The sequence below is a fragment of the Corvus kubaryi genome, unplaced genomic scaffold (assembly GCF_017639235.1).
Source record: "Corvus kubaryi isolate FWS band 111438036 unplaced genomic scaffold, C.kubaryi_AGA036_p1.0 37396, whole genome shotgun sequence".
Taxonomy (NCBI): Eukaryota; Metazoa; Chordata; class Aves; order Passeriformes; family Corvidae; genus Corvus; species Corvus kubaryi.
The window spans coordinates 27,019,353-27,043,490 of NW_024581135.1; the positions used below are offsets into that span (position 1 = coordinate 27,019,353).

A 24,138-nucleotide genomic window follows, 5' to 3' on the forward strand; every position below is an offset into this window, starting at 1 on the left:
AAGCTAGCTGGAAATTTTACCATCTGTCATTTGCATTATCTGAGCTAGGTCTCTGTAACTTTTTTTCAGAACTCGTTAAAATTTTCAATGAAGTTACTATGCTTTGGATCCAACCTTGAATAGAAAATGCATTTTTACTGTGAGGAGGAGCTTAAAGATCCCAGTTGTGTAAATCAAAAGCAGCTGAAAAAACTGTGCTTAGACTTCCATTCTAAAATATATTTCAGTGACCTTCAATTGCAAAAAAAATCACAGCTAAAAGGAGAATTCCTGGTAAAGCTGTGAGCAAGTGGAAAGTGGATTATAACAGAAAAGCTTAAATTGAAAAAAACCAACCCTGTAACTGTGATGACAGTGAATTGAGAAAAACCCTTTTAGGTGCTCAGAAACACCCAGTATAGGTTCAAACTAAGCTGTACAAGGAAGATGATACTGGAGTGATGAAATAGATTTGTACTGTGCTGCACTGGGAATGGGAAACCAGCCTGTGTGCAGTTTCTTTGATTGGTTCACTGCTGTTTTTTCTGACCTTGCAGATTCATCTTTAGAGCTCTATGTCCTCATTCATAACCTGGACAGCCAGATGTTGAGAGGAGAAAGAAGTCAGCAGATCCTTGCACAGTTATCCTCCCTGCCTAGCATTTACCTCATTGCCTCTATCGATCACATCAATGCTCCTCTCAGTGAGTTCCCTTGGGCCTGATATAGAAAAGAGAAGGATCTGTGTTCTGCTTTGGGGCTGCTAAGCATGTTTCATAAGTTCATGTATTGCTTACTGTGTGTTGCCGTTACTTAGTATGTATTACTGTTGATGTGTAGAACAGATCTGTTGATGTATGTATAGTCCTGATTGGGAGTGTGGCTGTGCTGAACCAAAACTGTATAAAGATACTGAGAAATACCACTAATCGTAATATACAAATAGACTCCAGGCTTTTGGCACTCTTTGATTTTAGGAACTTAGTGAACTGGAGATTGGATGTTATGTCTGTCATTGCATCTAAACAATTTTCTTTTATCAGTCAGTGTTGTGGGCAAAATGGGAGCTTTAAACAGTTTATTAGAGAAGCCTTCTGTTGAGCCAGGAGGTGCAGAAAGGACCCCCTTCCTTTCTAAACTCCTTCTCAGAAAGGATTTGGGTGTGGCTGGAACCAGTCTTAGCCCCAGACTTAGTTGCTGGTTTATGTTAAAGGATTCTATAGGTGTAATTGAACCTTTGTCTCACAGAATTAAGGATGGCAAAGCAAATACACTTAAATAAGTTACTTACTTATATTGATTATGATTAGACTAAGAGATCCTAATCAGAATTATTTACTACACAGTACAGGTAGCAGTAACTGTTAGTGTAGTTCACTCTTTTTGAAGCACTGTTGAAGTAGTTACATTAAAGCTAGTAAAAACAATACAAGTAGAGATTGATATTACTCACCCATACCAACAACCATGGGCAGATATCTTTTGCTCAGCCTTTAGGAGTAACCTTGAGGGGCGTCCCCACTCAAGGGAGGAATCTGCACACCCTCTTGAGAAGAATCTTGTTTGAGCTATTTTACCCCCTCTCTAGGCAGAGCATCCAGCTACTGCCAGAAATTGTTTGCATACTCCTGACTCTGGAAGGAATTATAATGTATCTATGAAGCTGCTGTGGAAAAGGGATGCCTGCAAATGTTTTGTTGCAGAGAATTTATCTTAGTGGAACTGCAGTTATCAGGGTCTGTGTAATGTGATTTTCACAAGCATACATTGTTTCCTCAATCCTACAGCAGAACTACGTGCATTTTAATATTGCTTATTTAACACCTTAGAAAGCATAAATCTCCCAATTTTGTCTGCTTTTTCTTTTTTCTCTGTCTAGTGTGGGATCAGGCAAAGCTGAGTCTTTATAACTGGCTTTGGTATGAAACAACCACATTTAGTCCTTATGTGGAAGAAACATCTTATGAGAACTCACTTTTAGTACAACAGTCTGGATCTTTGGCTTTGAGCTCCCTAATGCATGTCCTGCATAGCCTCACTCTCAATGCTAGGTAAGACACTCTTACACTTTACAGTAGCACTTGCCAAGGACCCAGTCCTTACAATCTGTGTTTTCTGATAAGAGTGTTCGAGATGAAGATGGTAGGACCTGGGTTCCAACTGATTGGTTACTTTAATGTAATGGCATTTGGGTAGCAAACCTTGTCCAGTGATGAGGTTCACAACCAGGTCTTTGTGCGTAAGGCAAAATTAGTTAATATTTTCTAATGGTGGGAATTTTGGGTTGTTTTTTTAATTACTATTATTTTGATTTTCCCCTTTCCTCCTTTCTCTTAGGGGGATATTCAGACTGCTTGCTCAGCACCAGCTGGAGAAAAAGGACAATCCGTCTTATCCAGGTAAGTACCCACCTTTTCTCATCTGTTTGGGGTGTTGCTGTTCACAGCATCCCTGAGTTTTGGTATACAGGTTACATCTCCAGCAACAGAAGTGCTGGGACAGTTGGCTCAGTGAGGCTCAGTGTCATTCTAGTGGCACTGTGTCTGACTCAGACAGGAAATCAATGGACTGGCTGGTCCTGAAGGACTGCCTCTTACATGCTTAGACATGACTGAGACCATTCCTGGGGAGCTGTGGAGTAAAAAAAAATTAAAATGAAGACTATGAATTTGCATAACTTGCACTTAAAGGTGCTATCTAAATGACTTCTGATGTACCCCTGCTTTCTAGGATACATGTGGAATATTCTGTCACTGTCTGTATAGGTGTTGCAGTGGTTACAAATAACATTTTAATGGTAAAGAAAGCAAGATAGAGGAGTTGGAAATTAAGAGAGATTAACCATTTTAGGAAGTGCATTTAAAGTGCTGTTAAAATTCCATTAGGCAGCAGGGTGACTGGAATGTTAATTCCAGCTGTTTTTCATTAATTACTGAAGTATTACTTTGGCTGTATACTTGCACGAGCTGATGTTACTGTAGCCACTGTGGTCTAAGCCAAAGCAAGACTTTCAGGTGGATGATATGTGGTGTTATACCTGGAAAAACCTGACAATCTTACTACTTCAGTTTCTTGTTCCTCCCTTTTTCTGTCTCCAGGGCTGTCTTTCCAGGACTTTTACCAGCAGTGTCGGGAGGCTTTCCTTGTGAACAGTGACTTGACACTCAGGGCGCAGCTGACAGAATTCAGGGACCACAAGCTCATCCGGACCAAGCGGGTGAGTCCAGGGAAGAATTCTGGATGTTCAGCCACTTCAAGTAAAAAAGATGCTTACTTGCTACTAAGTGAGGCTGTATTGTTTTAAGCACCTAGGAACTAGCAAGGGGCTGAAATTCTGTAATTGCAGCTCTTTCCATGCCTCCAATTTGTCAACACCCTTTACATGGATAGAGGGCTGTAGAAACACAGTGTGCTTTGGTTATTCAGCAGCCTACATATCTTCTTCTTGAAGACTGTGAGAAGTAGCGGACTGTGGAGCCTGCCAGTCTGCTTCCAATAGTATTTACCTGTATTTCCGTAAGGAAAGAATGCAGACTTGTCATAATAATGGAGCAGTATAGCAGTACAAGATATGGGAACACTGTGTTGAGGAGCTTTGTAGTGTCAGACAAGCATAACCCAGCAGAAGATTTCTCACTCAGTGACTTTTCTCAGTATTTGTGCATTGCCAGTGTTGCTCCAGTGAAATATTCCAGGTTTTCAGTAATTCCAAATGCTGTCCAGATGTCAGCCAGACTGCATATAAATGCTAGCATTGCAGTGCTGTCTAGTGGCTTGCCTGGCACTGTACACTGGTGTTAACAATGTCTTTGCATGTCTGTTCTCAGGGAGCTGATGGTGTGGAATACTTACTAATTCCTGTCGATGACAGTACCTTGACTGACTTCCTAGAGAAAGAGGATGAAGATGTGTAACATCTCTGTGTCCTCAGTGTCTACAGCAATTGCTCTCAATGGTTGCTGGAGAGGGGCCTATGCTCAGGTCTCCGTCTCCAGCCTCACAGCTGCTGCACTGATAAGTAATAATTCTGATGAATCTTGCTCAACTACTTCAGGTAGTTTGGAATGATGACTTCTGTAAGCAAGGCCTCTCTTGCACTCTAGTTGGATTTGTCTGCTTTGTCTCTTAGCTCAGACAACACCTCCTTCCTGTCTGTGCAGCCAACCTTACAGCCAGAAAAACAAACTCAGTGAGACTGTGCCTTCTGCCCTCTACCTCAGCAGACATGAGGGTCTTATTGGAGCAATTTACTTGGGAAGGGCAAATCACAAGGTGGTCAAGAGCTTTAATTTGTACTAGTGGTGCAACTTTTCTCAACTGAGTGCTATCCAGTACTCCTTTACCATTTAGACAAAACTGGCTTCCAGTGTATGAAGACAAGATTTATAATGCTATGAGACCTGCCTTGACTGCATGAGGAAAGGAGAATATTGGTGGGTTTGGGATGCTGTGGGTAACTTAGTAAGTTCTGGCAATGAAATTGAAGGACTTGCCCCAAACCCACATCCTTTTACAAGATTTAGATAATTAAAGTTATGATGGACTCAAGTCATTGCCTGCTACTTTTCAAGGTGCAGTCCAGGAATATGAAGGGGCTATGAAGCTCTTTTGTTTATTTTTTTAAAGCTTGATTGTATATTTGTATTGTTTACATCAGGAGTGTCCACTGATCCTGGAGGAGGCCTTAAATGCCACTTAAAAGCTCTCCCTTTTTTTAAGCCCTTAGAGGTTGGGAGACTGCCGAAGTTTGACATATTTTCTTCAATTCTTTTTTTTCTGAGTTATGTGGGAGGAAGCTGTATAGTTCCATCATCCATAGTCTGCCAGCCAGACTTCAAGGGACTCTGTATGTCTAATATTTGGTAGCTGTGTTACAGCTCAGTGTTTTAATAGTTCAAATCAATCAAATAAAGTACTTTATTAATTTTCATTAGCTTGTCTTGTCTTCCACAATCTTTTTATGTTATAGGAAGATCGAGATCCTTGTGGCAATTATGCAAAATCTTCATTTTCATTGTTATGTCAAATATCTGCACAGAAGATTTCAAACTAGTTAGTAGAAATATTTTACATAGTTTCTTATACCAAAATCAAGAATTGTTTGCCTGCCTTTTAATATCAGTATATAGCTTTTGAAGAGAACCAAAACTTCCCATGGAGTGATAGTTACCTCATCTGCTCCTCACTGACAGAAGCAAGAGGGATGTATGGCCTGATTTTTGTATTAGAAACCCAGAGCATCTACTTACCCCACCAGCAGCTTGATTCTTCATATAGGTCCTTTACTTGGGAAAGAAGAAATTACTTCTCAATTCGCAGCATACTGAGGTGAATTCATGGTATTGGTAAGAATGATGACCTTTATATAGCCTAGGTAGCTTCAGATAATACCACCAGTCATCTCTTTCCACTTACATTTAAGTGGAACAAGACATGCAATTATTAGATAGAGACATTGCTTGATGAGCCACTTTTATTAACTTAAAAGGATAGTGCTAAGATCTTTCCAAATTTCTAATAAAATATTTGTCATCCAGAGATGGTAGGGTATGATACTGTGAGATTTTTTTTTCTTAAAAAAAAAGTCACAACAGAAAAAACTAACTTGGAAAATAAAACTCAGTGGTGAAAATACTACTTGTTCAGTTTTAGTAATCCTGTAATTAAAAAACACAGTTACAGAAACTGTTTTTAAAAGAAAATAACAAAGGCACATGAATTTACAGCTTTGTTAAGGAATTGAGTTTTAACCTTCCAAAGCTTTTTTTAATTGAGAGTCCCTCTATTGAAAAGCCTTAAAGGTGCATTAGCGGTAGATCATGCAGTTGAATTACTGGAACCAACTGTCACTGTTACCCCCAGAGACCGGCGAAATCACGACGTAAGTCCAGGTTAGATGATACGGCCGAAGTGACCTTGTTTAATCACCCATACCTTTTATAGCATGGTTCACAAAAGAGAAATTACATGATTGGCCTATTGACTCACTACCTCCCAAGGTGATAGGTTGAGCAGTAAGACACCCATTTCCAAATATTATTCTTAGAGAAGGAAAATAATTTTCACAGTTCTCAAAACAACTTGCAGGTGTAGAAATGATTTACATTCTCTTAAACTGTTGTCCATGCAGTTTGCATGAGAATGAAAGCTTTCACGGAGAAGCTGTGAGAAGCTGGATTTCTCTAACTAATTTCCTTCTTATGAGAAGGAAAAGTTTCACAGGAAAATTCCTCTGCTAGCCCTTGCTAGCATCCACAATTCCCCCTTTTTGTTTTAAAAGGACTGAAAGGTCACGTTTGTAATCCTCTCTGGGATCCCGTGCAGCAAGGAGAACAAACACAGCATAAGGGGTCTGTTTAGTAATGGCCAGTTACCAAACATAATCCAAACCAGATACTAATTTAAGGCAGGCAGAGGGATTCTTCAGCAATGCCATGAGAAATACATCTAGTGAACCCAGCTATACGTCCAGTCATTAGTTCTGAATAGCCTTAAGGGCTCTGTATTCTGCGTAACATTCTGACTCCATAACACAAGAAACTTAAAATTCAGTCTCTGTTAAAATTCAGTCTCTGCTTGTAGAAGGACCAGGCTGAGGGTCGACATCCTGGTCATCATCTGAAGAATCATTCAGTGGTTGATCTGCATTCTGGTCATCATTTGAGGGTTGCCTTGGAGGTTGCCTGTTCTGCTTCTGGTGCCACAGGTCAGGGAGAACGCAGCTCGCAGGTAGCCATCGTACCCCAGTATCTGTGGAAACGCAAGCATACCCACGACCCCAAGCAATGAGCTCGTGTGGGCCTTCCCACTTCTTAGTGAGGAGGTCCCGTACCCAGACTTTCGCTCGAGGCAGGTGCATCTCGCCTGCAGACTGCAATGAGAGAAAATGATTCAAAATAACAGGATTGTTTGAATTTGCTGCCACCAGGATATCATCCATGTAATGGTAGCAGCATGCCTCAGGAAACTGCTCACAGACTCCGGACAAAGCCTGAGCGACATACCATTGGCAGATAGTCGGGCTGTTCTTCATGCCCTGAGGTAGAAGCTTCCATTGATACCTCTTTGCAGGTTCAGCATTGTTAACTGCAGGCACAGTAAAAGCAAATTTTTGCTTGTCATTAGGATGCAAAGGAATAGTGAAAAAACAATCCTTCAAATCAATGATCAGGATTTCCCACCATGGTGGGTGAGGGCATGCCAGGTTGCAATGACCCCATACTTTCCATCACTGCATTGACTTGTTGGAGATCCTGCAACAACCTCCATTTCCCTGATTTTTCCTAATTACAAAACCAGGAGTGTTCCAGGGACTAGTAGAAGGCTCAAGATGCCCCTAATTGTTCCTGGACTAACTGGCAAAGGGCAACTAATTTCTCTTCTTTCAGGGGCCACTGAGGAATCCAGATGGATTTGTGTACTAGCCACCGCAAAGGCAGCATAGATACACTGCGCCTTTCAGCACAGCGGCCCCCATCAAAAATTCATCCCAATCCGTACCCCCCAGGCTGCCAACACATCCCACCCCCAGAGGTTAAGCGAAGCTGCAGTGACATAGGGCTGAACCAGAGCTGCTTGCCCCTCTGCGTTTTTCACCAGCAAAGGGTGTTCACTTAAATAGCTCTTTGTGGTTCCTCCCAACCCTGTGATGGCTGACCCCACAGGGGCCAGAGGCCACCTGGCAGGCCACACAGAGAAGGAGATGATGGTCACATCAGCATCCGTGTCGATCAAACCTCGGAGCTGGATCACAGGCAGCTGGGCATTTTTGGCAGGCACAGGGTACGTCATCCGCAGCGCTTGGCTGCAGATGGGTCCCATGGATCCAAAGCCACCATCTCTGCAACTGTGTTGTTCTGCTCTAGGAACACATGACTTAAAGGGCACAAGTGAGCAATTCTGGTCTTTTCAGGAATAGTAAGAGGAGGGGAGGGTGTAGAAACCATGGCACAAATCTGACCTGTATAGTCAGCATCTCTAACTCCTGGGTGTACATGGATCCCCTGAACGGTAGTACTAGACCTACCTACGAGCAATGCACTCAGGCCTTGCCCTAGGGGTCCATGTGCATCCAAGGGAACCCTATAAACCCGAGTGGAGTCTAAGACGACTGTTGCTGCGGTATGTACATCCACCCCAGCTGAACCCTGGGTGCTGGCTGCAAGCTGGCTGAGTATGCCTGCATCAGAGGAGCCTGGGGAAACATTTGTATCTGAGCGCAATTTCCCCATGCGCTCCTTAGCGAGTTTTTTCCCTGGCGTACCAGGGATCAACCATGTCGGTAGACGTGGTCTGAAGAATGACCTGGCCTCCTGCATCGCTTGCAGTGATCAATCCTCCTGTTTTCCTTCCCTGTCTTCTTAACCTGTTTCTGCTTTTCCTCAACCTTAGGTTTCTTTCTTAGTCCACCAGACTTTACTTGAGGAGGCCGCAGGACTGCTGCTAGAGCAGACTTATATTCTCCAGATCCCACCTTAGCACAGGCATCAACCATTTGTGCTACTATGGGTTCTCCAGGCAAAGCATCCATGATCTTTCTGCATTCATCATTCACATTATCTCTTGCCAGCTGCCTGCACAACATCTGTCTCATGGTGTCATCCTCTACTTGCTGTTCTAAGGCTCCAGCAAGCCTTTCTACAAAAGAAAAAAGTTCTCTTTCGGCCCCTGAAATACCTTCGTATATCGCGTCTTTGGAGCAGCTGTATCCAAACTTTCTAGCAAAGCTGCCATGCCAACCTTCTGAATTTGTTCCAGGATCTGGGGATGCCAGGTGGCCTGAACATCAGGGTCCCAAAATTCATTGATCCCCAGAAAACCATCCACAGGAACTAAACGCCTGGGATCAGTTTGAGGCAATTGCATATTCCCAGCTACAGCCTTCTCAGCCAACCTTCTCCCATTGGCTTCAAAAACTGAATATTGTATAGGCTGGAATAAAACCTGACCTAAATGTTTAATATCAAATGGAGAAAGCAGATCAGTATTCAGCACTCTAATTACCTGCATGACTTGAGGGGAACTTAATCCATACTGAGCAACTTTATTCTGCAAATCCTGGACCACCTCCCAAGCAATACTCTCGTACTTGTCAGCCTGGCCTGAGTTAGGAGGAGCTTTCTGCACTGGGAAAGCCTGGACAGCACCCTGTGTCGCCCCTAGCTGGCTTCATTGTTGCATCTCTTTGATCTTCCTGCATACTATCATCAGATAAGGCAGCAGATCGCTCAGGTGCCGTCTGCCCAGCAGGCATCCCAAGTCTTTCCGGCACCTCCCAAGCCCCGTCTCGCAAGGCACATCTTTTAATCTCTTCCCAAGCCCGTCTCGGATTTCTGGGACCGAGAGTGTCATCGCAGCCCGGAGAAGCACAAGGACAGCTGCGAACTCGCTGCATCGCTCGCTGCCGGCGCCGCTCTGCCACAGACTCCCACCGGGAAGCGGACGTCTCCACAGCAACGGAGCTTATCTCGTCATCCAGGGGTGTTATCAGCCAAACCCTCTGGAGACTGGCACAGCAACTCCGGGCCAGTAGACGGGGTAACTACAAGGGCTGGATTCGCGGCTGGGACAGCAGCGGAAGCTGGAGCAGCGTCAGGCGGCGCGGCGGGGAGAGGAGTAAGGGCCGCCGCCCGCGGCAGTGGGGCCTGCAACGTTGCAGCCGAATCAGAGGCCGCTGCCGCCCAGGCGCAGGCGGGGCGATGGCCAGTGCCCTGGACGCCTCCGACCCCGGCGCCGACGCAGGAGAGGCGGTGCCCAGTGCCATGGACGCCGCGGACTGCCGGCCAGGTTCAGGCGCCGGGACCGCCAGCCCCGCACCCTGCTCTGGCGGCGCGGCCGGTTCCGGCGGTACGGCCGGGGCTCTCGGAGGCGCTGCCGGCTGCGGCGGTGCGCTCTGAATGTCTGGCGCCGCGCCCGGTTCCGGCACCGGGACTATCGGCACCGGCACTATCTGCCCCGGCTCCCGCCCCAGGGCAGCAATAGCCGCCTCTGCTATAATCCCCGGCTGTGCTGCGAGCTCCAATTTTATGTCCTGCAGCGCTGCCAAGATTTGTTCCCCTATAGAGACAGGAATCGGGGAACTCGGCCGCTGCCGCGACTGTGCTGCGGAGTCCCCGGCCGTAAATAACAGCCGTAGGGTATCCGAGCCGCACAGGAGCCGGACGGGGGCCCTGAGACCCTGAACGTGTGGGCGCGGGGGGCCAAGACACCCCGCCCGCGGTCGGGAATACAGACTGCCCCTGTAACAAGGGTGCAGCGAGCTGCGCTGCCGGAGACAACAGCGCTGGCCCCGCGGCAGACTGAGAAGCCGCGGACGCTATCGGTGAACAACCCCTCGAAAGAACATATCTGCGAGGACAGGGATAACCCTTAGTCTCCCTCCGAGGCGATACCGGGAGTGATTCTACCATGCTACCCCGCGCTACTCGGGGCGCCTCCCCCGAGCTGGGAAAGCACATAACTTCAGACTCGTCAGAGCCTGAGTTAGCTGCACTATCCCGTCTTTCTGTCCATATCTGCAGTATATCGTGTAAAACCCCCCAGGTGCGTAATAAATCAGGCACCTCGGCGTTACCGGCTGCGAATTCCCGGAGTACCGCGTCTCCCAGCCGTCTCCAAGCTTCCGAGGTCAAGTCACGATCAGTCTCCGCATAATATCCATGCAGAAGCAACCAGTTCAGTAACGCAGCGAGCTCGCCGTCTCCTACTACTGCGGTCAGTATCACAGACTTGAAGGTGGAAAATACCGCGCAGTTCCAAGAGGATTTCTGCTCCATGGCTCAGTCTGTGCTCCGCGCGGCCCCAGAGGGAGGCCAGCCGGAGTTGGGGGGGTGGCACGCACCTTTCTAAAGTCCGGTTTGTGGTCTTCGGTACACGTCGCTTGGTCACCAGATGTTGCTGTTACCCCCCAGAGAACGGCAAAATCACGACGTAAGTCCAGGTCAGATGATACGGCCGAAGTGACCTTGTTTAATCACCCATACCTTTTATAGCATGGTTCACAAAAGAGAAATTACATGATTGGCCTATTGACTCACCACCTCCCAAGGTGATAGGTTGAGCAGTAAGACACCCATTTCCAGATATTATTCTCACAAGACTGAAAACAATTCCACTGTTCTCACAACAACTTGCAGGTGTAGAAATGGTTTACATTCTCTCAAACTGTTGTCCATGCAGTTTGCATGAGAATGAAAGCTTTCACGGAGAAGCTGTGAGAAGCTGGATTTCTCTAACTGCTTTCTTATGAGAAAGAAAAGTTTCACAGGAACATTCCTCTGCTAGCCCTTGCATCCACACCAACAACTTGCTTTGTGTTCTCTATTTGCATCTGAGTGGTGCCTTAGTAAAACTGTTCATGCAAACAGTTGATCTCCATCCTTTCCTTAACTATTTCTGAAATTTATGAGGTAAAATATCAGTGACTTGCACTGACATGATTTGACATAGCTGCAGTAGGGTAGAACTGATGCATAAGTTTAAATCCAGAGATAAGTCAGGTTTTATATATTTTACCCAAACCAATCATTGAGTATCATGGTTATCAAATGTATCTAATAACATTAAGCAGTAACAGTAAATTTATTCAAGTGCAGTCCAGTAATTGAGTAAACGAGCTTTTGGTATTCCAAAACAAACATTTATTTTTCTAACATAACAAAATATACCCCAAACTTTGAGGGACCATATAATACAATCATTCTGTACTGGACCTTCATTAAGCTCCTTCATTAAGCTCTGCAGGTGGATATGTCTGTGCAAGATACCACAATTAACTGTATTTTCTCTCTCCAATTTTTTTCCCCCTATGCCACCTGGAGAGGATCTCTGTCTTTCTCAGACACAATGATGTTGATTTTGTTCTGTAGGTGGATCACGAGTGCGTCACGCAGCTCTGACAAGAAGCCTCGCTCAGTGTTACTGTGCTCGCACAGAATAACACTTATCCCATTGGCAACTGCATCCAGCACATCATGGTGGGACATCTCTCCTGCCATTTTGAGAAAGAAATGTCATGTAGATCACTAATGGTACAGTTCAGGTAACCAGGTCTCTGCAATGTATGGAGAATCTTAGCTAAAAGCTGTAGCGATGTAATGGAATATAGGCTGTAAGCGGAAATGCAACACCACCTGCTCAGTAGGAACGTGGAACACTCCTGCTCCAGGGTTCTTTTAAAGACTTTCAGCTGGTATCTCTGTATACAGCTGAGACAAAACGACAGAAATTCCTTGCCATCTTTGAATAGTCATAAATTCTGCCAATTTGGGCAGAAAATAAAAATGCTCATCATGGTCTGGAAGAGGATGGAGGAAAGCAATAGGGAAGCCTGAGGGTCAGCTCTGCAGGGCTACACTTAAGGGGGAGAAGGAGCAGTGGTTCCTACAGAACGCAAGGCAGCCGTCACATTGTTGAGCCACAGGGAATAGCTATCCCACTGTTGGAAGAGAGAATAATGGACTAAGTGTCCCTTTGGTCAGACATGCTATGGAGTTTCTTTGGAAGGTTCTGTAGACTATATTATATTCTGTTTTCCATTAGGGAATTCTATAGGGAATGGAGAAAATACATGTTGCCAAAGGAGAAACACACTGGAAGTTACAACTCACTGCCATCAACACTAATTTTGTATTGAAATAAATGCTGTAGAGCAATGTTTTAATTCAAGTATCTTTCACTGTGCCACACTGCCATTTGATCCATGTTATATCTACTTTAATGTTAGTCTGTCATTCCAATAAGTAACTGATTGATTCTCAATTATAAATAACAGGTAATTCTTTCTGGCCAAATCTTTCAACAGCCAGTCAACCCTCTTGTTTTTTGCTAAGGTTTGTTTGTTTGTTTTTTTCTCTAATGACTATTTTTATAAAGATAATGAGATAATGAGCAATCTACTACCTGTGAGATAGAGGTCAGCTTCCGTTCCCTTCAGGACACTGCTCCCAGAACCAGCACACAGAGCAGCTTTCTTCACTGGTGATTCTGCAGGATAAAAGGTGCCACAGTTAAACTCCTTCCCCTTTGTTCAGCCCTCATGTCTGTATTGCTAGTAATTGTTTCAGTTAACTACTACCTTGATTTTAGGGTCAATGTAAATTTGTTGGAAGAAGAGACACATTTGTCAGTTTGAAAGTCATGGGCCTGTAACATCTCTGACAATACAGTGAAATCCTCTGTGATAGGTAGACTTTTTTCAAGGGGCAGGAAACTTTGCAGAAAACTCCAGCAGAGAGGCTGGCTAATGGCTACCTTTCCCCTAGTGAGGTGCTAGTTAGGTTTCCAAACCCTTTAATAGGCTGCTACTCTTTCCAGGACTCTTGTGTTCCACCATCACTCGTTTCCCAACTAATGATGCCACTAAGGCAGCATTTTGCCTCTGAGATATACTGGTTCCTAACTTAACAACTCTCAGAAGGCCAGTCTTAATGCAAGCAGAAAGCTGCTCCATGCAAATAAAAATTTGTCCATTTGCTATGATTGCTAATTCCAAGCTACTATATATGTGACAGTGACATGAATTTTAATTCTTCATATACATTACATTCGCTAAGGAGAGGGGACACACAACACAGGGAGTTTTCAAAACCTGTTAAGGTTTTACAGTATGTTGCCTTGCAATTACTGTTGATTTAAGTGGAGTCACACCACTTCAATGCCACACCGTAGAGGCTTTGAAGTAGTTGGGTATTTTTTAGTGCAATTGTCAGCTTCTGATAAGACTTCTGCCTCCTAAGTTACAAAGAGTTCTCAACAAATTTGCTCTCACAAATTCTAGTAGCTGTGCTCCTTGGAGATTAGGATAGGTAGTTGGGATAAGAGGATGTTTACTCCACATCTTACTAATGACCCCATTGTTTGAGCTAGTTCCCCTTCTTTGCCTTATCTTTCATCAAAACCATGGTTATGTGTTCATAAGGATACCATAAAGTGTCTTACTCCTAAAGTGCTCTGAATTTTAACATTCAGTCACAAAAGCGAACATACAATCAAACAGTGCACCTTTGTGCCTGATATCCTGGGCAGGAAAAAAAAACCTTAGTCATTATATGAATTACAAAAAAGGCTATCTTTCATTCAACTTGTGCTGTCCCTTCTTCACCACATCAACCAGCATAATAGAGAATCCCATTAAAAATACAGATGAGATTCTTTTCATATGACTGTAAATTCTAGGATGCTGTTTCTTAACAGTGCTTCATAGTACTTGGAAGTAAACCTGCTGAAGACAGTTTCCCAGTGTAATGCACACACTCATGCTCCCTGTGTTCCTGCAGTGCCCGTCCTAGCAGGCAGTCTGGCTCGCAGGCCCATGTACCGAGTGTCCTGCCCGTTCCCACGGCTACGCGGACGTGGGGTAGCTGCAGGTGGCCTTTGATACGCTCGATTATGTCTGACAAGGAGGCTGGCTCGCTCAGGGTGCACAGGCGTCCCATTCCAGTATGGGGAAGAGGAGGCTGAAAACAAATCAAAATTACTGTGAGAAAGCTGACTCCAGATGCTTGCATTGCTTTTCACACCACAGAAGGATGAATATATTGGGCATGCAGGAACATCTCTGAAAAAAATTTACAATGGTTTTTTTTTTAAAATTTTGTAAATTTACAGTTACAAAAAAATATGTGTATGATGTTCTCAAATGTAACATACGAGCTATGCTACCTATTGGAACTGATTTAAGAATTAGTACAGAGCACATAGATAGTTGCATTGCTTTGGAAAATATGTGTGGCTTCAAATCCCCATATGCCAGTATTTCAGAGCAGTGGGGTAGGATTGGAAAGCTGGGATACCACTCACTACTGCATTTCGCTGTTTAGGGTACTCAGCTCACACAAGTAATTCATTGATAGGACATAGTATGTGATCTTGTTACCTTTTGTAGCAAGAGAATCTCGGTCTTGTGATGAAGAAGGCTGTTCTGGGACAATAATGCCACCACCTCCAGCAGTGCTTTCTGAGAGCAGTTCAAACTGACTCGTGTTTGCTCCTCACCTTCAACCCTGAGGAAAGACATGCTTGGTGCTTGTTAAATAACTAGATAAAATTTCGGCACATTTATTAATTAATTAAGAACAATTATTATCGTTCTATCCCAGTGGCTGTTCTACCACTAAGAAAGGAAAAAAAGGTAGCACTGTAATAGCCTAGACTTGTCCACTGTCTTGGAAGAAACAAATATGGGCATTTAACTCAACTGTCCTCATCAAATTTCCTGTTTATACTCTAACACCTCTCATCTATGTGATGCTAGACTTGAGTCGCTATTACCATTTAGCATGACATAGATTGATCAGAAAGGGACTATTATTCCTTAAGTTTCTCATTGCTGAAAAATACAGCAGCAGTGCACAGAGGAACAAAATGATTAGAACTGTAAAATACAATTACAGCAACTTAATGTTTCAAACAACAGAAAGAATACAACGTTAGAGATACCTGGCTGGGAGAGTAGTGAGACAAGAGATCTCTGGGATGTCTTTGATTTTGAACAGCACTGCATCCAGATGCTCAGCATCTGCACAGAATTCTACCCGGTGAGTGCCTTCAGCTGGAGAGCTTGGTGCAGTCGATGGATGCAGTGGGACAGAAGTACAGGCACCTGAGAAAACAGTGCAAGATTGCTGGGTTATAAAGCAGGGTAATGTATCCTAATACTGATTTAGAACATATCTTAAAGAGATGCGGTACAAAGATGCAAATTTTGCACTCAAATCCTTTTTCCCTGACAGACCTGAGGACTTTTCGTTCTCCTGTCTCCATTAGACACAGTCTATTTTAAGCCCAACAAAGCTGATGGATATATATTATTTGCCATCCTTAATGCCATCAATTTTATCCTAAGTATTGTACAAAACCAGAAAGAGGTTTCTGGTTTGTATGACACACTGGAAAAGACAACATCTGTGAGCCACAGTACAGGATAAAAATCTAAAATAATTTCACATAGCTTAAATCCTTTGTGAACATTGAGGTCTTGTACTTCATAAATCAAAGGTGGGGATTTAAAGTCAGTGGTCTCAGCATTGCAACCACAGTGGACAAATATCCACCAGTTCCAGATACATCCAATAGTAGAGTCATGCATCTGAAAATATCCTCTTGTGTTTGTATCTGGTATACATCACCAAGATAAATTTCCTAAAATGTGTTTAAGGTTACAGTGATGCTATGACGATTTTTTGCCTTTTCTTTTATACCCCTGTTATACCTTTTTTACAACTTCTGTATTCTTAGTGCTTTTTGCCTACATTCTTGGACTTGTTTGTCAAGTTAAAAGACTAAACATTTTAGAAGCTTCATAGTTAGGGATCAGTGTGCCCCAGATCCCAAGGTGCTCTCCAGAACACATTCTGTAAGCTCAGATAGAACCATCCAGGGGAAGGCTCCTTGGGGAGGGGGGCTCACTTGAGCCTTTCATTGGGGAATCTTTGATAGATATGCTAATTAGTACCACCTATAATATTATACCCGATCTTTTGGGGGGGGGGGGCATTTTTGCGGGGTGCATTTTGATGCATATGACCTGGACGTGTGCACCTAAGGATCCTTAAAATAAATACCAAGGTAAAATCCCTTTCCCCCTTCTAACCGTGTATGACTCTTGATTTTAAGACCAGGAAAAGGCATCAACAGTACTATAAAAATATTGGGAAAAATAAAAAACAGTCCTCAAATCACACCTGTAAAAGCTGTAAGAAAGGAAAATAAGGAAAAATCCCACCTAAAATAGCATACATCTTTAATAACTTTTTCTTAACAGAATCTCACCGAGTCCCTTTGTTAGCCAGTTATTAACTCCGTGAGGTATGGCATCGTATGCCGTATGTGGAGAATAAATCCCGATTCTGTTCTCCAGGGCTCGGACCACCAGCCGTTCCTTCCAGGTTTTCCACGTTACTCGCTTGAGTGGTGTGAATATAGGAGGGTGGTAAGAAAGAACGAGGTCTGCTTTCTTCTGCACTGCCTCTTCCATCACCTCCTCAGTGAGGTCGTTAGTGAGGAAAAGGGTTTTCACAGTGTGGGGAGGACTTGGTTCCACCAGCAACCCCACATTATCCCAGCTTTCAGCCAGAGCGGGGGATGCGAAGTCATTCAGGGCAGACACGAGCTCCCGGAGGTTCATGAGAGCGCGAACGGGCGGGAGGCCCAAGGCACGGACGCGGTGGACAGGCGGGCGGAGCAGCGGCGGGACCGGCAGCAGCATGCGGGGACCTGTGCGGGGCAAACACAGGCCGCAGTGAGCCTCGGGAACCCGCCGGCCCAAACAGAAGCCACGGCCGCTCGGGCTGCAGATGCTGCCACGCCGACGGCTCAGTGCGCCCGCCTACCCCCGGCACCACCCGGTACCGGGCGCCTTCCCCGCCCCGGGGCTCCCGCGGTCCCGCCCCGTTCACGCCGCCCCGCGCTGCCCTGCACCAAGCGCGCCGAGCTCAAACTTCATCCCCCTTCCCGCGGCAAATCCGACCCGCAGAGTCCGGCCGCACAAGCGCTCGCTCCTCGGCGGCGGGCAGCGACGGGCACCGGCGGGCACCGGCGACCTCAGAGCACGACCGGGCCGCCACCGCGCTCACCTCCCGCCGGAGCAGGGCCGGCGCTGCGGGGCGGGACCTGCGCTTGGCCCCACCGCTTCCGCCGCGCTCAGCGGGGCCGGGGGCGGCTCCTCCGCAGCCCGGCAGTGAGCCGAGGCCCGCGGGAGAAGAGCCGCTTCAGCGGCGGCGGGCGCCGGTTCTGCATCAGCCCCGGCAGGTTAAAGCATCCTCCGGGCGCCGCGGACGGGCGGGGCCGCCGGGCAGGGTTCGCCGGTGGAGGAGCCGGGCGGCGGGGGGCGGAGCGCACCCGTCCTGTGCGCGGCATCCCGGTGGCGGTACCGCGGGCAGGGAGGCAGCGGTAGCTCCGGCTGCCCTGGGTGGGGGGCAGCTGGGTGCAGCTGGGTTGAGTGGGGACACGGGGCCGGCGCTTCACCGGGGAGGGCGGGTGTATAGAGGAGAAATTAGCGCGTAAATCTGTTGACTTCTACGCAGCCGCGGTTTTATTACCGTCGTTCTAAACGCTTTATTTGAAAGTATTATGAAGATTAAAAAAGTGGGATTCTGTGCTTGGATGCAGGTACCTGTCTATTGCAGCCACTGTCACGTATTGGCTCCAAATCACACTTCTGTCAGGTGTGGCTTTTACCTGTGAATTTCTGGCATCTACTGTTCTGCCAACTGCCATAATATTTGGAAAAACTGATTGCTTAGTATACATTTTCATCCTAGGAAAGGGTGTTTTTCGCCCTCTTCTCCTTTCTCTAAGTGGTCTTTTTCTATTTATTTTTCATTCTTTATATGCTGTGTAGTTGCTTAGTGCAAAAATTTAGCCATAGAGTCACTCGAATGGCACTGTAGAACCGTGTGGTATAAAAGCATGTAACCAAGAAATATTTTAGAATAAAAAAGAAATGGGGTTCACAGAAAAAAAACCCCAACAAATTTCATATATTACCTTTGCAGGGAATTGTTGTATAGGAGGCTACCCCAGCTTTTTGAGACGCAGACATGGTAAGAATGAAAGCACTTTTTATATATTCTTTCTGAAATGGTCATCTCTTGGAAGGTAAATAGCTGCTCTGCATCTCAAAGGATTACACGTCTTTCTCTGATGCTGTGAGGAATTTGTCATGAAAAGTTTAGGGTTTTAATTTCAAACTCATAAAAAGATACTGTGAAAAGGAAAAGAGGTTGATTTACATCAGTCTAAAATAGAATTATGCTTTCACTTCAGAGGTCCCGGATTTTAATGCTACTTTGGCATCTATTTGTTAATCTAGTTTGGTTTCTTTTGGCACAGCAGCATTGGCCTAGTTGCAAGAACATACCTCTGCTTCAGCATATGTAAACCTCTGCACTTACAGGCTTTTAAGAGTTTAGCAAATCAAGAAATAGAGATAAGACTATATATGTCTTAAACTGTACATACACCTTTTATAGCATCTTCATGGACATTGTGGGCAGCTGTCTCCTTTACTTGTGTACTTTTGGAGACGTATGCCACTATCAACATGATGCTGATTTTTATTAGTTTTTCTGTACAGTTATCCCCACAGTAATTGTTTTTGTATCGTTTAGCACTTCCCATAGAAGCACTGTGATATATTTGGCCTGAAGAGATATATTTGCTTAGGTCTCTGCGTAGCTGATTTTAAATTTTATGAAGGTAATTTATAAATTCTGAAGAAAAGTAAGTTAATTTGTAGATTTGCTTGTCTGGGAAGGCAGATTATATATGCTGCCATTCAGAACTAGTCTTACCACTCAAAAGGCTGCAGGCATCAGTTGCTCCTCTGGTTGTAAAGCAGTGAGGTGTGTGCACCACACTATCATCCAAAATAGATACAACCTTGATTCTTCACCTTTACATTCAAATGACTGAGTAGGTCCTGTCTGCAAATGAATAATGTATTTCTGGAGCATAACAATGTAAAACAGCTACTGCATTACCATGGGAAACTTGATTCGTCCTGAAACTAAGTGAAACTGAGTGCTTTCTGGTGATTTTACTGGAAATGTGGATGGTTTGTGACAGTAGCCTTGCTTATGGCCAAATACTAAAACAATGGTTATATGCAGTGCAAACTTGCTTATTTTCTGGGTGGGACTGGGAAATAGAAGAGTCTGTTGGTATTTCATTGCTGATTTAATTGTTATTTTCTGTCTTTCGCTCAGGCTGTCACGCTGCATACTGATGTGGGAGATATTAAAATTGAACTATTCTGTGAGCGTACTCCAAAGACCTGTGAAGTAAGTCAAGTACCAGGAGTAGGAGTGCCTGGTGATGAAACAAAGCAGTAGAAATAGTGAAGACTGTGGAGGAGGTGAAGTGGCTTTTGCAATTCACCTTTTCATGTAATGGAATACCAACATTTTAACCTGGTGCAGTGTCTGTTCCACTCATGGAACTTGTGCACTGTGTCATACTGCCTAGAGTCTGATGCCTGTTTCTCACTTGATAAGGTTTAGTTAAGGGAAGCTTCTCTTGAAGTCCCAGCATCTCCCAAAGTGTCCTTTGCCTTTAAGGGGAAATATAGCACCTCGTGTTTTCCATGGGTTACTCATACCCTCACAGACTGAATTTTAGTTTAAAAGAGTGAGACTCACTCACTCTCAGTTTGTCAGGGGCCCCAGTTTTGACTTTTTTCAATAAACTTAAATTGAAATAAATTTCATCTATTTTAATGAAAAAGCTGAGGCATTAAGTTATTGATTACAAAATTACATGTGCAAAATGAAACTGTTGAATGGGAAGAGAGCATGTCTTAGGCTTCTTGTTTGTTCAAGTCAGACAACCTTGCATTGAAAGCTTTTTATTCTTTGTGTGTGTGACACTATCAAAGGAGTTTATTAGCTATGATTTGTTTATGACTATTCTGTGGCAATACTCTGTGGAATTCGCATGGTCACAAAGCAAAGCAGAGGTTAAAGCCTTGGTCTTGCCAATGCTGTCATTTTAGTAAGATAATACTGTTTTTCAGTTGTTTGTTAATATGGTTTGTTTGATTTTTGTAGAATTTCCTGGCTCTTTGTGCTAGTAACTACTACAATGGATGCGTATTTCACCGAAATATAAAGGGCTTCATGGTTCAGACAGGGGATCCATTAGGTAAATTCTTCTGTCTGGGTCTTTCTATAGAAAGAATGTACATAAAAATAAAATGTAGGGAAATAAAAAGGAATTACAGGTATTAAAACCAAAATGTAAGTCAAGTAAAAATATAATAATTATTGTATTGGTGATAAGAGGTTTTTATTATGAGATTAGTTTTCTGTGGTGGGTTTACAGAAGTGCAGGTGTTACCCTGGTTTTAAATAATCATGCATTCTACATACTTGAGTTTTTCGAGCTGTTTCCACTAAACCACAACATGGTTCTGTTTAAGAAGAAGTTGCTACTGTGCTTTATGTGGTTTTTGCCTGAAAGGCTGCCTCTAAAGCATTCGGGGAAAATATCCCAGACAGTGTCAGCTGTTTGGGAGAAAAGCTGATTCAGTTGTGTCTGTTCGTACTCATACAGAACTTAATCTGAGGATATGTTTTGTTCTGCTACTTAGTAGGTTCCTTATATAGAGTTACTTCTCTGTGCAGGGTCAAGAACCTGCCTCAACTAATTGCAGGCTGCTTAGGGTCTTTGTTGTAAAGTGTTGTGACAGAACATAATTTCTGGATTTTTCAGTCTGAAAATCCAGTAATCTCTACTGTGGTGCTTCTTTGTCAGGCACTGGGAAAGGAGGTAACAGCATCTGGGGCAAGAAGTTTGAAGATGAATTCAGTGAATATCTAAAGGTATTTCTGTGCTCTCAATATGCACTTATGTTTTCGTCTAAATTTTCTCTACAAGCTGGAGAACAGTAGCTTATTATTAAATTAGGAACAGGCATTTCTGTGCTTGGCAAGTTAGGTTTGAGGGTTTTTATCACTGAAAACAGAAGTAAAAACAATTTCTGACAGCGTTTTTCATGCACTGAAGGCAAAGAAGTAACTTTTCATTGTAAGAGCCATTTTGAGGAGCTCCTTACTGATTGTGATAGAATATATTAGCAACCTAGATTTGTTCTTAATAATAGTATTGATGAAGAGGTCTAAGTCATAGAGCGCTTTGCACAGGTTAGTCCTGGTTTCACAGATGTGTACTCATGCTGAGGTTTTTCCTCTTGTTCAGCACAGTGTCCGTGGGGTGGTTTCCATGGCAAACAATGGTCCCAACACCAATGGATCACAGTTCTTCATCACTTACGGCAAACAGCCGCACCTGGACATGAAGTACACGGTGTTTGGAAAGTAAGTGATCCAACTGCATGCCTCTGTCAGAGTGTGTGAGGGATCTGAGTATTTTGGGGCACGTGCAGATGCTTGTATTTTTTCTCACAGTCTGTCATGGATGCATAATACTTTGTTTCAAAGTACATTATTTGCCACATAAAATGTTTTGATTTTCTTATTTTGTATCATTTGCTTGCAAGGTCCTTGCCCTGTGGTACTTAACTGTAAAGTGTTTTGAGATACCTTAATTGTGAAATATAAATCATTATTAGAAGACGATTTCCAGCACTTCTCTTTTTCTTGCAGAGTTATTGATGGCTTGGAGACCCTGGATGAGCTGGAGAAGCTGCCTGTGAATGAGAAAACCTACCGACCTCTTAATGATGTTCGCATTAAAGACATTACAATTCATGCCAACCCTTTTGCTCTGTAGCCACAGAATGCCTCAACACATTCTTCAGACTGGTCAGATAATTCCAAGATTATGGGGTTTAAAGAGCCATTAAAAAGGGTTACTTCAGCTGGATCATATCTTTGCTCATTGAATGCAGAATTTTCAGGAGTTGTGACGTTGTTTGGGACTTGTCACAGAGAAGTCTTATGCTTCTGAAGCCAGGTTTTCCAGAGCATCTTCCAGGAGTTTGATTTTTAAACACTGTTTTTTATACTTGTAAAATAAAAAAAAAGCTTAAACTTTTTCCCTAATCTTTGGGTTTTGCTTTATCTTTCTGAGTGATGTTATGTTAAAAAAACGTCCTTTGCTATAATTTCATGCTACCAGTTTTATGAAACTTCCTCATGTAAATTGTAATTTTCCTTACTCAGTTTTCTCAGAAGAGTAAAGTAAGATACGCAGTTTTTTCCCTTAGGTGAGAACAGTTTCATAAATAGATGAAACATTTCCCTCCCAGAAGATTAAAGAACATGTTTAGAGGAGTGCTTGCTCTTGTACTGCTGTGTTGGAATGATAACCTCTTCAGCCTCCCCAAAAGGTAGATGGGAGCAATTTCTTCTGCTTCTGGCACAGCACTATCGGTATGAAAGAGTATTTCTGTCCTTACATAGCTGTTGATTGAAATTAAGTAACATGGATTTACTGTAACTTGTTTTTCTTCATTTTTTTGCACAAAGACTAGGGGGTAAACACAACAAAGAGCACTGTCAAAAAGGCTGTGGTCACATGATGTTGAACAGATAAGAGAGCCATTTTGGACTTCTTCCCCCAGCCCCAGTGGGCATCCCCTTAGCAAAGCCCATTCTTTTATGTACACTTTGTAATCCTTGGGAGGCCCAAGGTCCAGCTGACTTTCAGTCTGCTTCAGACCATTATATCCTATTTTGGACTTGGCCTCTTAAAATAATGAGAACTCATTTGCAAGAGAAAGGCAAAGATGCCAGGTACAGATTACTGAGGCATTAATGAGCATAGCTAATCAATACCGGCTTGCTGGGACAGTTTCTAAATTCTTCATGGGCTGTTGCTTTAAGCTCCCAGCCCTTGTTCCAGACAATATATTTTAGTGTAATACTTCAGTCAGTCAGGTAAAGGATTTTATTCTTTTAGCTTTGTGCTCTGTCTCTTCCCTATAACCAGCAGCAGTAGCAAGTAGACTGAAGCGTGCAATAGCACTCTTGACTGACACTACTGACATGCAGGAGGAAGGACATTCTGGGAAATTTCCTACAGTGCAAAGGAACTGTAAATAATTAGTAATTTAAAACTGCACTGAACTGCAACAATTTCAGGTCTTTTTTTTTTTCCTCCACAAAAAGAAGGCTGTTCATAGAATATGTGCAAATACAGCAGTACCAAGTATTTTGCTCTCTGGAAGATACACATTAAATTTAGATTTTTTTCTTTTTTCTTTTTTTTAATCTAATGCTGTGTATTGAAAGGAGTGTGATCCTATTGGGACAAAATTACAAACAAACTTTTCAAAATTGTATTAAAATGTCTGTTTTCCTGGACTTGGTCTAAGATGGAGAGCAGTGGGCAAGAACAAAATAATGGTGCATGATCTTTGAACAGTGCCAAACTTGTACATCAGGTAAGCTGATTCCAGAGAACCACTAACCACGTCCAGGGCAGTCACAGACACCTAACAGCCTCGTCACCAGGGTAAGAATTGACCATTTCGCAATCGGAGTCCGTCCCCCCGCTCCCCGCCACAAACCCCTGCCCTCCTCAGGCCGCCATGTTCTCTGCTGCGCCTTCTTGGGCGGGCAGAAAATGGCCCCGGCCGCTCTGCGGGGCTGGAGCCGCTCCCGGAGCCTTTCCCGGAGCCTTTCCCGGAGCCTGTGCTCGGGCCGAGCCGGAGCCCTTCGCCGGGGCGGGGATTCGCGGCCCAGCCCCGCGTCCCTC

General features: G+C 44.1%; 3 protein-coding genes across 13 annotated transcripts in view; 2 read left to right on the forward strand and 1 right to left on the reverse strand.

Moving 5' to 3' along the window:
- FAM126B (family with sequence similarity 126 member B) overlaps window positions 1-4,909 on the forward strand; it is a 70,427-nt gene extending 65,518 nt beyond the window's left edge. For all 4 annotated transcript variants that reach the window (XM_042040874.1, XM_042040872.1, XM_042040875.1 and 1 more), the window contains 5 exons: window positions 537-683; window positions 1,859-2,030; window positions 2,317-2,378; window positions 3,078-3,196; window positions 3,807-4,909. In XM_042040874.1, the coding sequence (XP_041896808.1) occupies window positions 537-683; window positions 1,859-2,030; window positions 2,317-2,378; window positions 3,078-3,196; window positions 3,807-3,893 (587 nt within the window). In that variant the 3' untranslated portion in view covers window positions 3,894-4,909. The remainder of the gene's footprint in view (window positions 1-536; window positions 684-1,858; window positions 2,031-2,316; window positions 2,379-3,077; window positions 3,197-3,806) is intronic.
- Window positions 4,910-5,434: 525 nt separating this feature from the next.
- Window positions 5,435-17,639, reverse strand: NIF3L1 (NGG1 interacting factor 3 like 1). Of its 5 annotated transcripts, XR_006018158.1 has the most exons (9): window positions 17,447-17,546; window positions 16,750-17,193; window positions 15,418-15,580; window positions 14,855-14,981; window positions 14,198-14,435; window positions 12,880-12,963; window positions 10,542-10,961; window positions 6,984-7,065; window positions 5,435-6,850 (listed from the first exon to the last, which is right to left on the reverse strand). XR_006018158.1 is itself a non-coding variant. In XM_042040880.1 (7 exons), the coding sequence occupies exons 2-7, from the start codon at window positions 17,183-17,185 to the stop codon at window positions 11,784-11,786; spliced, it is 1,233 nt and encodes a 410-aa protein (XP_041896814.1). In that variant the 5' UTR covers window positions 17,186-17,193; window positions 17,553-17,639; the 3' UTR covers window positions 11,596-11,783. The 5 variants fall into 5 exon arrangements, 3 of the variants coding, with proteins under 3 accessions (XP_041896814.1, XP_041896815.1, XP_041896813.1); XR_006018157.1 differs by having other exon boundaries at window positions 5,435-7,065; XM_042040880.1 differs by lacking the exons at window positions 5,435-6,850; window positions 6,984-7,065; window positions 10,542-10,961; window positions 17,447-17,546 and adding exons at window positions 11,596-11,968; window positions 17,553-17,639.
- On the forward strand, window positions 17,639-22,481 carry PPIL3 (peptidylprolyl isomerase like 3). 4 transcript variants are annotated; one of them, XM_042040883.1, is made up of 7 exons: window positions 17,639-17,727; window positions 18,474-18,521; window positions 19,686-19,760; window positions 20,526-20,619; window positions 21,232-21,299; window positions 21,676-21,794; window positions 22,083-22,481. In XM_042040883.1, the coding sequence occupies exons 2-7, from the start codon at window positions 18,519-18,521 to the stop codon at window positions 22,207-22,209; spliced, it is 486 nt and encodes a 161-aa protein (XP_041896817.1). In that variant the 5' UTR covers window positions 17,639-17,727; window positions 18,474-18,518; the 3' UTR covers window positions 22,210-22,481. The 4 variants fall into 4 exon arrangements, with proteins under 4 accessions (XP_041896817.1, XP_041896819.1, XP_041896818.1 ...); XM_042040885.1 differs by lacking the exon at window positions 17,639-17,727 and adding an exon at window positions 17,733-17,824; XM_042040884.1 differs by lacking the exon at window positions 17,639-17,727 and adding an exon at window positions 17,798-17,845.
- Window positions 22,482-24,138: the final 1,657 nt, after the last annotated feature.

Coding starts and splice junctions, on each gene's coding strand:
- NIF3L1 (XM_042040880.1), bottom strand. CDS start 17,185: ATGCTGCTGCCGGTCCCGCCGCTGCTCCGCCCGCCTGTCCACCGCGTC. Junction 14,436..14,854: donor AGATTCTCTTGCTACAAAAG/GTAACAAGATCA, acceptor ATTTGTTTTCAG/CCTCCTCTTCCCCATACTGG. Junction 11,969..12,879: donor AGCTGACCTCTATCTCACAG/GTAGTAGATTGC, acceptor TCAAAATGGCAG/GAGAGATGTCCCACCATGAT.
- PPIL3 (XM_042040883.1), top strand. Junction 21,300..21,675: donor AATTCAGTGAATATCTAAAG/GTATTTCTGTGC, acceptor CCTCTTGTTCAG/CACAGTGTCCGTGGGGTGGT. Junction 21,795..22,082: donor AAGTACACGGTGTTTGGAAA/GTAAGTGATCCA, acceptor TTTTTCTTGCAG/AGTTATTGATGGCTTGGAGA.